The sequence below is a fragment of the Hoplias malabaricus genome, chromosome 6, assembly GCF_029633855.1.
Source record: "Hoplias malabaricus isolate fHopMal1 chromosome 6, fHopMal1.hap1, whole genome shotgun sequence".
In the NCBI taxonomy this organism is placed as follows: Eukaryota; Metazoa; Chordata; class Actinopteri; order Characiformes; family Erythrinidae; genus Hoplias; species Hoplias malabaricus.
In genome coordinates this window covers 23,689,941-23,702,870 of record NC_089805.1, presented here as the reverse complement: position 1 = coordinate 23,702,870, position 12,930 = coordinate 23,689,941, and the positions used below count along the sequence as shown (strand labels likewise).

General features: G+C 39.0%; 1 protein-coding gene across 4 annotated transcripts in view; it reads right to left on the bottom strand.

Annotated features, from left to right (window-relative positions):
- Nucleotides 1–2,318: 2,318 nt before the first annotated feature.
- Nucleotides 2,319–12,930, bottom strand: part of cspg5b (chondroitin sulfate proteoglycan 5b) — a 36,221-nt gene continuing 25,609 nt past the window's right edge. For 3 of the 4 annotated variants that reach the window (XM_066675145.1, XM_066675146.1, XM_066675147.1), the window contains 2 exons: nt 7,401–7,529; nt 2,319–3,142 (listed from right to left, as the gene is read on the bottom strand). In XM_066675145.1, the coding sequence (XP_066531242.1) occupies nt 2,852–3,142; nt 7,401–7,529 (420 nt within the window). In that variant the 3' untranslated portion in view covers nt 2,319–2,851. Of the gene's footprint in view, nt 3,143–6,341; nt 7,530–12,930 lie in introns of those variants that run through there. The other variant, XM_066675148.1, reaches the window with a different exon arrangement.

The window sequence follows — 12,930 nt, the reverse complement described above, 5'->3', positions numbered from 1 at the left end:
ATGATGTCAGTGCGCTCTACTGGCCTTAAAGCAGAAACAGTACATTAAAATACACCCTCAAACACAAAATGTGGGGTTATTGGGTCCATGTCACTAAGAGAGGCAGCAAATATCACACCCACCCAGAGAAATAAAGGACCCGGGGGACTGAGGTTACGTGAGGTCACTGAGTTCATATGAATTGTGCGAGGCTTTATTACTTTCATATGAACTTGCTGCGCTTTGGCTCACTTGTATAAGGCAGTGGTTGGAATTTCTCCAGCACTGGAAAGAGATGAGAGTGATCAGGACTCACACACACCCAGAGAAAGCACCCCGTGCTTGTTTGTCTCTCTCCATGCACTGTTTAATCTGAGGACTCGGTACAGCTCTCCGAACAGACCTTGCCTACTTCTCGCACTGAAGTGTCGGAACTGCTCCTTTGAGACGCCCACGCTTCCGTCTCTTCCTGCAGTCCACTCACGCCATCTCCGCCGCTTTTCACTCGTTTTGATGAAGAGAGCGTCGAGAGAGCCAATGACCCACTTTTCTCAGCGCGAGAGCCTTTCAGAGCACGAACCAACGCAATGAAAAAGCCTACTAGACTGAGAAGCTGTTGTCTAAATATACAACGCAACGAGCAGAAATACACACCACCCCGCATTAGGAACAAGGTGAAACAATATAGAAAATGCAAATGATCACAAATGATTTGTGATTTTTCTTTTATTATTATTATTATTTGATGCTTGCAAACGATTTCAATAGCAGTTGAGATAGTAAAGCATCAACCACACACAGTGAACAACACTGATGGTCACATTACAGTGACACCTGTCAAGAGGATATATTTTAGGCCACAAGTGAACATTCAGTTCCTTCAGTTGAGCAGAAAAATACCAAGCATAAGGATCTTAGTGATTTTGACAAGGGCCAAATTAATTATTATATGAAATAATGAAATATGAAATAATTCATTGTGTGTAACCGTTTATCCAGTTCAGGGTCATGGTGGGTCCGGAGCCTACCCAGAATCATTGGGTGCAAGGCAGGAACACACCCTGGAGGGGGCACCAGTCCTTCACAGGGCAACACAGACACACACCTATGGACACTTTTGAGTCACCTATCCACCTACCATCATGTGTTTTTGGACCGTGGGAGGAAACCAGAGCACCTGGAGGAAACCCACACAGACACAGGGAGAACACAGTCAACCCCAAGACCCTGGAGCTGACAGGTAGTGTTGCTATACCTACAAAATTGTGATGGTTATAATGTTTTGATCAAATCAAATCAAATCAAATTTATTTATATAGCGCTTTTCACAACTGATGTTGTCACAAAGCAGCTTCACAGAATTCCAGTAAGACAAGATTTGACATGAAATGTAAAGACAAATGTAAAACCCTCAAGTGAGCAAGCCAGGGGCGACAGTGGCAAGGAAAAACTCCCCCAGCTGAGGAAGAAACCTTGGGAGGAACCAAGGCTCACAAGGGGTGACCCATCCTCCTCTGGTCAATCTACTGGTGATCAGGGCTTGTTCAAAATGGCAGGTCTTGTGAGGTGTTCCCATTATGTAGCTGTTGGAAGGTTATTATGAGAACCGACCAAGGAAGGACAATGTGTGAATTGGCAGCAGGGCCATGGGTGGAAATGCACTGCTTACCTGTGGAAGAGATGGCACAAGGATGCACCACAGGAAGGATGTAAGCTAGTGGAGGCAGTGTGATGTTCTGGGCAATATTGTGCTTGAAAACACTACCTACACACTGTTGCCGACTAAGTACAACCCACCATAACAACAGCATTCTCTAATGACAGTAGCCTCAGGATAAATCACCCTGTCACACTGGGAAAATTAATCAGGAATGGTTTGAGAAACATGACAAAGGGTTCAAGGTTCCAGAGATCCCAGTCTGAGTGAGCATTTGTGGGATGTGCTGTACAAACTTGTATGAACCACAAAGACTGCATCAACAAACAGGGATCAAAGGATCTGTTGCTAAGAACGTCTTGGTGCCAAACTTTGCTGGACAGCATGCAGACTGGCAAAAGCAGGTGTCACCAAGATAGACTGATGAAACTTTGGAAAGTGTCAAGCGAGTCCACTAAAGTGGTTTCCTACATGACCATTCTGTGCTGTTCCATGTCTTAGGGATGTTAGTTACAACAATCATGAGACTGCATATAATTTACTGATATACTGAAGTAATAAATCCATTCTGATGAAGTTAATATTGAACACTTGTGTCAATTTCAAATCCCTTAATGTATAGACCAAAGAACCAGAAGTCTTACTTTGTAATCAAGTAATTTTAATATTCTTTATTCTACATGAAAAGTATTAATCTGAGATTAAAAACATGAAAAAGCACCGTGTTAATTAATTAGTCATCTCCATTAATGTATGCTACCACAAAATTTACAGTCTCAGACGTGTGCTGTTTGGTGGAAAATAATGATGTGTGTATTGTAAAAGAAATCTGCCAAAATACAGCAGAAATCATCCCAGGGGGAGGTGGATACATATCTGTTTGGAGTCAGTGATAGTCTCTTATGTTCAGGAATGTCTGAGTGATTGTAGGTGATGTGGTTGGTTCATTTTTGGTCACTCCATTCATGGTGTATTTGCCCTCCTGCTATTGACTCTTGGTCTTTTGTAAAATCCTGAATGTTTTCAAGCTCGCTGTGTGTGCAATAATATTGTGTTTGTCTTGCAGCTACAATCGGTCTCATTTAACTCACTAGGGGTTAGATGCGTCACAGCAGAATGAATGTCGGCCAAGTCAAAGTGTGTAATTTTGGACCGAGTCGATTTTGTCGTCCGCAGAGCCTCTGGTTTTGTGATAGTGGCCACTGTTAAAGAATGTTATGGGGTGCAGGCCTTGCCCAGGTGAGGGTTGGGTGTCCTGGAAGGCATAGGGGGCAGAGAGCGGGTGCTGATTGGACTGTACCCCGACTCAGACCCTCGCCTGGGACACAGCTGAGAGAGTGACCTGCCCTGTCCAGAGCGTCCAGGTGGTCGGCGCAGCACAGGGGATTTTTTGGGCGATTTGGGGTGCTTGTAGAGGAAAACATTATAGTGAAGTGGAGCGCTGGTCTCTGGGTGTGTCTTCGCCTCTTTAGGCAGCAGCAGCTCGAGGTCGATGGTCACACCACCCTGGACGCACACACATGCACAGATATAGAGAGAGACACAAGCACAACAAAACTGCAACAGACACATGGAGTACACAAAATGGCAGCAGAAACACAGAAATAATAAATAAAGTGAAATAATACATATATAGCATTATATACAGAGAAATAAAAATTTCAGACATAATTCACACATAGTTTTAAAGTGCAACAGTGGCTTCAAAATATATACTGTGAACACTACACCAAGTGTTGTAGGGGTTTCATCTGTTGGACACATTTTGCAAGAGGAGTGTTATTTATGGAGCATGTTACAGAGTAAACTGTTGCAGTGTCTGTTTTGCCATGCAGGCTTTAATGTACTGTATTGTGTTTACACCCATAGTCCATTTGATCAGGTACATATTTGTGTAACTTGTAGTTGTACATTTATAGATGCAGAGAATTTGCACAGTAAGTACACTTGATAAAAGCGTTACATAGTGACATATAAATGCCAGCGTATGTAATCCTGGTAATTATTAGTTTTGTTTACTTAATTATTAGGTGTACAAGTAAGTTTTTGATTTGTTTGTTTTTAACATATAATTATAATTCAAACATTCTCCTGCTCTTTTGTCATTTTATGGTAACTGCTATGGAGCATTAAATATGACAATTGGAAATATAAAAATATGAAAATTGCAATCGAGAAGAATTTGTCACTGCATTCATTATGAGTTTCATCAAGAAAAAAGTGCTGCAAAAGCATGTGCATCAATTTGTTCTGCTCTTGGGGATAATATTGTATCTAAAAGTCTGCGGTTTTTGGTTTAGACGATTTAAAGATGGTGATTTTGATGTTAGCGATTGTGAACATAGCATATTAATACTGTCTTTTTAAAATAAAATGACAATTCTTGTTTGTAATGCTATGGAATGATTACCTTAAAATGACAAAAAGTTATTTGTTCATTCATTGTCTGTAACTGTTTATATAGTTCAGGGTCGCGGTGGGTCCAGAACATACCCGGAATCAACGGTTGCAAGACACCCTGGAGGGGGCGCCAGTCCTTCGCAGGACGACACACTCACACACTAAGTGACAAAATGTTTGACATTTTTAATTACAACTATATATTACACAAAATCTGAAACATATTTGTACACCTAATCTAATTCTTACACGTGTAATTACACCTGTATATTGTGAGAGAATCCATGGGCATACAGCATGATAATTTAGACATAATATAAAATAATTTACCTGTAGGAGCTGCTGGTGTCCTAACAGATGTTTGTAGGAGCAACGATTATGAACTTATGTTTTCTGTTGGCCTGCAGTGTCTACAGTGCCCACTCTAGACAGAGGCTTTAAAATGCATGCACAAAGCTGGAATGTTTTTCACAAAAATGCATGAGATAAAATGAAACACTTTGAAGCAGATATACATGGGTTGTGAAGCATTAGAACCGCAGTCCTTGAAGTGACAGAACTCAGTTCAGTACCTCTGGCATGAGTTGGAGTAATGTCTGTGATCCAAAACTAAACATCCAACACCGGTACTTAATGGTAGGATTGCTGAATGCTAACAAATCCTCACAGAAAATAGTAGTGTAAAGACTTCCAAGGAGAGTAGAAGTTGTTATTGTGGCTAAGTGAGACAAATTTTCCATTAATACCTACAATTTTAGGAGAAATGTTGGACACCCAGGGGTAAACAGATGTTTGGCTGAATAGTGTACATAGATAATGTTGATAAATTCATAAAGTAGTCCCAGATATGAACTCTGTTTTAAGTAACTGGGGATTACATTGATAGAAAAATGTATGGAACTGAGATGGTAAGATTATTTATCCTCTTAACCTTATAAATAGAGGTCAGTATTAAACCATTTATGTGGAATATTTTAATTTCATTTAAAATATTTCAGATTCATCATTTGAGATCTGAAGTGTATTCAGATTAAATTACATCAGCGATCTGCAACACTAGCTTCACTGGATTTCAGCTCATATTTGAACCCAAAACAGTAAATGAGAAATCTCTCTTTCTTGTGAATTAGGGCTGCACGATACGTATTGGGTGAAAAAAAGGGTCAAAAAGTTTTTAAGCTTGTAAAACAATATTCACAGATGTAACGGAATCCACGTAAAATTCAAATCCACAAATGTATTGGAATGCTCAAATTTAAAACAACAACAGAAACAACAACAATAATAATAATGTAAATTCACAAATGTGTAAAAAATATTTGCATTTGTAAATCAAATATTGTTAAAGTGTGAACCAGTACCTTTCAAACAGCTTAAAATGTGCCAGAGCAAACATTTTTTAGGTTCCAAATGTGAACGTGGGAGTTTTTGAACGTGGTGGAAAAATCCACACATTCACCTTCTCTACTGCTTGTGTGAATCTCTTTTTGCAGTTGCAGATTTTGACCCTGTTTTGACGGCCAATTGATGGACCAATAGGAAAGCTCTAGCTGGACCAGTCAGATTGTGAGGTTTGTTTAACCAATCAGAACACTGATTTGTTGTTGTCAACTATAGCGCTTTTCCACCAAAATAACTCTGGTTCTTGAACCAATTCCATTCCTGAGTCTTAGAACTTTGGTTCTTTCCAGTGAACCACCTTGTTTCAAAAGGTTTAGAGGGGAACCAGGGATACGTCATCAGCGGGGGGATGTCGCTGTGTCTGAATACAGCACCAGCGCCAAAGACAAACTGGTAGAGCCCCCCCCCACCCCGGACGACGTATTCCTGGTTCCCCTCTAGACGTGTAGAAATGCGACAGTTCACCGGAACCGGTTCAAGAACCAGACTTCTTTTGGTGGAAAAGTGCTATAGCTGACAGCAACAAATCAGTGTTCTGATTGGTTAAACAAATCTTGTGATCTGATAGGTCCTGCATTTGATTTACAAATGCAAATCTTTTCTACACATTTAAAAATTATTTCTATATATTACAGATATTTTTTAACAAATTCACATTTCTGATTTTAAATTAATATTATTGTTGTTGTTGTCTTAAATTTGTGCATTCCAATACATTTTTGGATTTGAATTTTACGTGTATGTAATTGCTCAAATGCAGTTACAAATTCCGTTATATCTGTGAGTATTGTTTTACAAGCTCTAAATCTTTTTAATGCTTTTTTGACTCCATAGATATGGCCAAAATACAGTATATCACATTTAATTTCTTAATGTTGGTTGATACATAATTCTGATTTTGATATAAACGATATAAAAGCCACAAAAAAAAAACTGCCAAGTTTTTTTAGAAGCAGTAAACTCAGTATTGTTAGCAGCAGCTCAAGTATGTTTAAGCCATGCAAAATAGCCAAGCAAGACACTTCATGAGAGAGAAGGATAGAAAGCAGATAAGCAGCAGTGTTGGAGAAGAGGACTACACTGGGACCAGCTCAGTAATGTTAAAAAGTTTTATTCCAGCAAACTCTGTATTTATCATCTGTCATGGTCTGTTTCCAAAAAAGGTACAAAAAGAAAATCTCAAATACATCAAAAGGATTAGAAATCACATCAACAAACAAGACAAAATGTGCTTTTATATTCTATAATAATGTATGTAAATATCAATCCAAGCACTATATGAATATATATTCATACATAGGCCTACACACTCAATTAGTCAAAAGGACATCATTGTTAAACATACTTTATGTTTCTGTGATCTTCTTTTGCTTATGAATCTTTTTTTTTCTTTTTTTTGTACAAAAATAACACCAATGCATGCCGACGTGGAGTAAGGCAGTGCAGAAAAACTGGGTTTAGAGGAGAGGAAGGCTCACAGCAGCAGGAGCTAAAGGTAAATTTGTAGGTTGTGTTCAATAGCTTAGCGTGACACAGCATGACATAGCATAACAAAGCATGACTCGCGTGACGTAGCAATACAGTGGCAGCAAGCAAGAGGAAAAGGGCAGTGGCTGCAGTAATGCACTGCTCAGATGTTCTTGTATAGTTATGCAGGCCATCCTGCAACAGCATGAGACGATGGGGTGAAGGTGTTTTGTTGTGAAACTGCTTGAATTAGCTGTGTTTCAGAAATGAAAAATACAGCTGGAGGCTTGGGGATGTGAATTCTATGTCTCTGAATTAAGCTGGGTGGCACCAGTTTGAACCACTGAAGGCTACTGCAATGTATTTCATAGTTTTTTTTTTTTTGTTTTGATTTTTATTTTGTTTGTTTTTTCCATCATGTGCTCTGTTGCCATCAATGGCACCAGCCAGTAGCTGGAGGTTGATACTACATCATGTTGTTCTGCAGCGAGTTTACCTCCTCTGCGTTTTCTTCTCCATTGGCCTTGTTGTTCTCAAGTATGGGCGTCATTGAGTTTTGGATGTTCAGAGATTCATCTTCTTTTGTGGGGGATTTTACTGGCTCCTCTAGCTTAGCAGTGTCATCCTGCAGGGTCCAGACATGTACACACACACACACACACACACATAAATGGAAATGAGAACGGGCCCCACAGTATCCCTCTTTATCCCCACCCCCCAAGTTACTGCATAATAATACCCTGCCAGATGGTGGTCTTTCTCTATTATTCCTATAGTAGGGGTTCCTAACCTAGGGTTTGTGACCTCTTTGGGGTCTCAACATGACCCAGGGGGGTTGCAAGATTGGGTTCTTCAAAAATATAGAGAAAATGCAAGCCCAAGGACAGAGCAGTGGTGGATGAAAGTGATGTTTGATGCTACAAAACTCATAATTAGTTATTCCTGTGCAGACCACCAACCAGTCATCATTCCTCTCTAAACTCACTACTTACAGACATTACCATAGCAACAAAAAACAAAAATCTATGTCAAACTAAACTGCCTGCATGCTGTGTTGATTCCTGCTGCAGAAAACTCTCTGTGTTCTATTAATGTACAAGGGATAGTGTGAATCACTCTGAATTGGCTGCCTTTCAGAAACTGCATTATGTTATGAGAGGATTAATCAGAAGACATTTCCTAAACTAAAATTCAGTGGTTACATGCACTAAATCGTGCACAACTGTGCGACTAGCCAATATTTTACCATGGGTCAACCACAAGATCAGAACCATATCTAACAGTTTTTTTAACAAATCAATATTTATCTTTTACACTTTTTACACATTTTTTCCTCTGTGTCTATTTACAAGTATGTCAAGACATAAGAGACGCATCTTTTGTCCCCCTATTATACATTTCTAGAAAAGCAATTCTCACTTTTCTAGAAGCAAGAGGATACTGTGCACAGAAGTCTTTATGAAAGGCATGCTCTAATGTTGAATTTTTAGAACTGTACCGCTGAACCTAGGTCAGAACAATGAGAACACTTAGTACCGCTAAATGCTATTGAATGCCAGAATGTCATTATAGACTCAGAATCTGCCAATCGATGCACAATTGACACAGAATTTGAACCAATGCATCATTAAATTTTATTCACTGACAGCAAGGTTCACTTCTGCATGTGTAGTGTGATTGGCATCATGCTACCTGTGGTAAAACCCATGAAAGGACAAAAGGGAAGGTTTAGATTGCATAGCTAGGTCAGTCACGCGAAAATTCTCTTCTCATGTAAAAGAAACAAATACACATGACTAAAAACACAAGGGATTCCATAAAAAATGTTTTTCAAGAAATAAAAAAGACAGGGAGCATATCAGTGGTCTAGGATCTGAAGAGTTTCATGTCTTTCATTTTTGTCTCCTCCCCCCGCCTCTCTCTCTCTTCCCTCTCTTCTTGTTAGCCTGTCAAGCTCATTCTTTTCATCATGAGAGATTTCCCATCTTTGTGAGCGAGTTCAGAAGGCGGCATTCACTGAGGGCTGTGCGCTACTGAGCCAGAGTGGCGCTCAATGAGAAATAAGTCACATTAAGCTTTTATTACATGCAAAACATGAATATTTATCCTCTGAAATATGAGTTACTTCATTGCGCTCTATATAAAATCAGTGAGTAGAAAGCCATGTCACCCATTTAACCCTAGAGTAGCATTAGTATTCATCTTTTTTTAAATTATAAAAAATGTATAAAAATGTAAAATGGATAAAAACAGATAACTCTCTTCCAAAAATTAGTGCATTGGTAATATGTTCAAATAATCTTAATCAATTTTCTAGTCTTCTAAATAAACACTCAGAACAAAAACAATGATGTTTTGCAGTGTACATCAATAAATATTAAATAGTTTTATTCTAGAATTTGATTTCCCAGATTTTTGAAGTCTCAGAGTACACTGGCACTAATACAATCAAGCTTTAAGTTACTGATACACATAGCACTGCTATGTTCACACCCTGTTATCTACTTTTGGGAAAGAGCTGTATTTATATGAAATAACATAAATGTGGTCAAATTGAGTTTATTTTTGTCTAGTTTTATCACAAAGACATCAATTTTGTTTTGAGAAAAGTACAGAGAAAGAAAAGCACAAAACTTCAAAAAATGGGCTGGATAAAATGATTGGCACCTTTTCAAAATTATGGGTAAATAACTTTTTAGCTCCTGTGGCAAGTAATAGGAAATGTAAAAATCACACCTGAAACCATATAGAAAGGACAGAAGCTTTTCATTGTGTGTCTGTGTGTGCCACACTAAGCATGGAGAACAGAAAGAGAAGAGGAGAACTGTCTGAGGACTTGAGAACCAAAGTGTGGAAAAATAAAAACAATCTCAAGGTTACAAGTTCATATCCAGAGATCTTGATGTTCCTTTGTCCATGGTGTGCAACATAATCAAGATGTGTACAACCCATTGCACTGTAGCTAATCTTCCTGAATGTGGATGGAAGAGAAAAAATGATGAATAGCTGCAACGCTGGACAGTCAGGATGGTGGATAAGTATCTTCCATCAAGTTCCAAAGAAATTCAGGCTCAGGGTGCATCAGTGTCAGCACAAACTATCCATCGACATTTGAATGAAATGAAACACTATGGCAGGAGACCCAGGAGGAGCCCACTGCTGACAGAGAGACATAAAAAAGCTAGACTGCAGTTTGCCAAAATGTACGTGAGAAGCCAAAAAAACCTTCTGGGAAAACATCTTGTGGACAAATGAGGCCAAGAAGGAGCTTTTTGGTAAAGCACATAATTTTACTGTTTACCGAAAAGGCCCACAAAGAAAAGAACACAATACCTACAGTCAAATATGGTGGAGGTTCAAATATATTTTGGGGTTGTTTTGCTGCCTCTAGCACTGGGCATCATGAAATCTGAAGATTACCAAAAGATTTTGGGTTACAATGTAGGGCCCAGGGTCAGTAAGCTGGATGTGAGTCCTAGGTCATGGGTCTTCCAGCATGACAATGACCCCAAACATACTTCAAAAAGCACCCAGAAATGGATGGAAACAAAGTACTGAAGAGTTCTGAAGTGGCCAGCAATGAGTCTGGATCTAAATCCCATTGAACTCGTGGAGAGATTTTAAAATTGTTGTTGAGAGAAAGCACCCTTCAAATATGAGAGACCTGGAGCAGTTTTCAAAAGAAGAGTGGTCCAAAATTTCAGTTGAGAGGTGCAAGATAAGGGTGTAAGGGTGTACAATCAAATATTACTTTGAAGGTGCCAATAATTTTGTCCGCCCCATTTCTGGAGTTTTGTGTGAAATTATATCAATTTTGTTGTTCCAATACACACAAAGGAAATCAAAGGATATAAATGTGTTTAACAAAACATGTAATGGCAATCATTTTCTGGGGTGCCAACACTTCCGGCCATGACTGTATATACATTTACTCCATTTCCAAAAAAGTTGAGAGATTTTGTAAATTTCACAGTAAACAGTGTGCATCTCTGCGTCTGTAACTTGCCTGAAGACACCACTGATGCAGTTTTTCTCTAAAATGGCTTTGACAGTAAAATACTAATTTTTCTTCATAACTCTGACTGGATGCAGTGCTATCTGACACTAAAATACTCCAAACATTCCTATTCCCCTTCAATCTTATCCACAGCTTATCAAAAGATCAGCAGGAGCTGAATAAGAAAGGTATAAACATTTCACCTTTTTACATGTACAGAAAAAAATAACAGGAATCAGAGTAAAGGGCACATGGGCTGCTGTCTTCATGAGTTCTGAAGGTTTATCTTGATGTCTGGTGACAAGTTTGAGGGCTGCTGGGTAACTGGTCTCAACGTGTGTGAGTATATATTTGGTCAAAGTGCTGTCAGCTCCATTTTATACTACAATATGAGTTTCACTAGGAGGAATCTATACATCTTTAAGACAGATACATTCAGATAGCAAAGGTTATATAAAACAATAGCCATATTTTTCAGACAGGCCTGTATACATTATAAAATTACTTGAGTCAAAATGTAAAATGTATGTTTTAAAAGCTTGTTCAACCTTTGTCGCAAAAGGGCATATTTTTAAAAAAGTTATTTTAAAAGGTTATAATCCATGCAGAATTAAAGACGCAAATATTTTCTTATATTCTGTCATTCACTTCATGCATGTTTGTAAATACAATGTAAATATTAATATTTGTACTTGCGAGAGCCACAAGCTCTCCTACAATCTCTGACAATGGAAATGCAGCTGCAAACAGGGTGGCAACTACATTTTCATTTTGGTAGTGTGTGATGATAAGTAACTGCAATGGAAAATTGAAGATTTTTTATTCCATTTTTAATATTAACTTCCAACCATCCATTATCTGTAAGCGCTTATCCAGTTCAGGGTCACGGTGGGTCCAGAGCCTACCTGGAATCATTGGAGCGGGCGCAAGGCAGGAATACACCCTGGAGGGGGCGCCAGTCCTTCACAGGGCAACACACACTCACAGACACTTTTGAGTCGCCAATCCACCTACTAACGTGTGTTTTTTGGACTGTGGGAGGAAACCGGAGCACCTGGAGGAAACCCACACGGACACGGAGAACACACCAAACTCCTCACAGACAGTCACCCGGAGCGGGAATCGAACCCACAATCTCCAGGTCCCTTTTTCATTTTAACTTTGGCAGCTATAGCAGATAGAAATGCAATTGCAAATACATGCAAATACACTTAAATGTGACTTTTTAAAATATCTGATATGGGACATGAGACATAGGAAACATGTATGTTCATTCACAATGAATTTCACTGGTACTGCTACACCTGTACCAAAATAGCATATCACAAGCATGCATGCATTACTCATACATACTCATTGTGTTAAATATAAAGTTGCCTATTACTGTAAATATATCACTTCATTGAATGATTTTTACAAGCAATAATACCACAGTTTCGACCCTACAATATGACTGGCTGACCTAGCAACAATGCCAGCGCTTACAAGACTGGGGGTCTGGTGGTGTCTGATAGACTGATAGCACTCGTCCACCAACGTGTGAACAGGGTTAGTTCCTGTTCGGTGCAATTCACAAACATAAATAGCTTCTGGAACCTAGAATGCTAGCTCCCAGCTGGGACTAAAGGTTACTGCAGCCTGAACTGTGACAACGTCCGTCAGCAAATACAGCTCAAGAATGAGTACAAGATTAAGGAGTTACAGTGCAGTGGGCCCATTCTCTGATTTCTGAATTGAAAATAAAGTGTAAGTCAAGGGTTTTTTTTCCGTCCCTTTACTCCACTGCACTCATTCACCACCCCAGGAGGATGATTTTGGAGCCATACTCTAAAATACTCACTCTGAACTTAGACAAAACTTTACATCATTTCCACATGGTATAATCACAAAAATACAAACATTCATGTTTGTTCATGTTATAATGTGAGATATTGGCACCTGTGTACTGATCTTTAGCAATCTTGTGTATGGCCACAGTACACCAGTGCCAATATATCTCATTATAGCATAAACAAAGTGTATTTTTGCT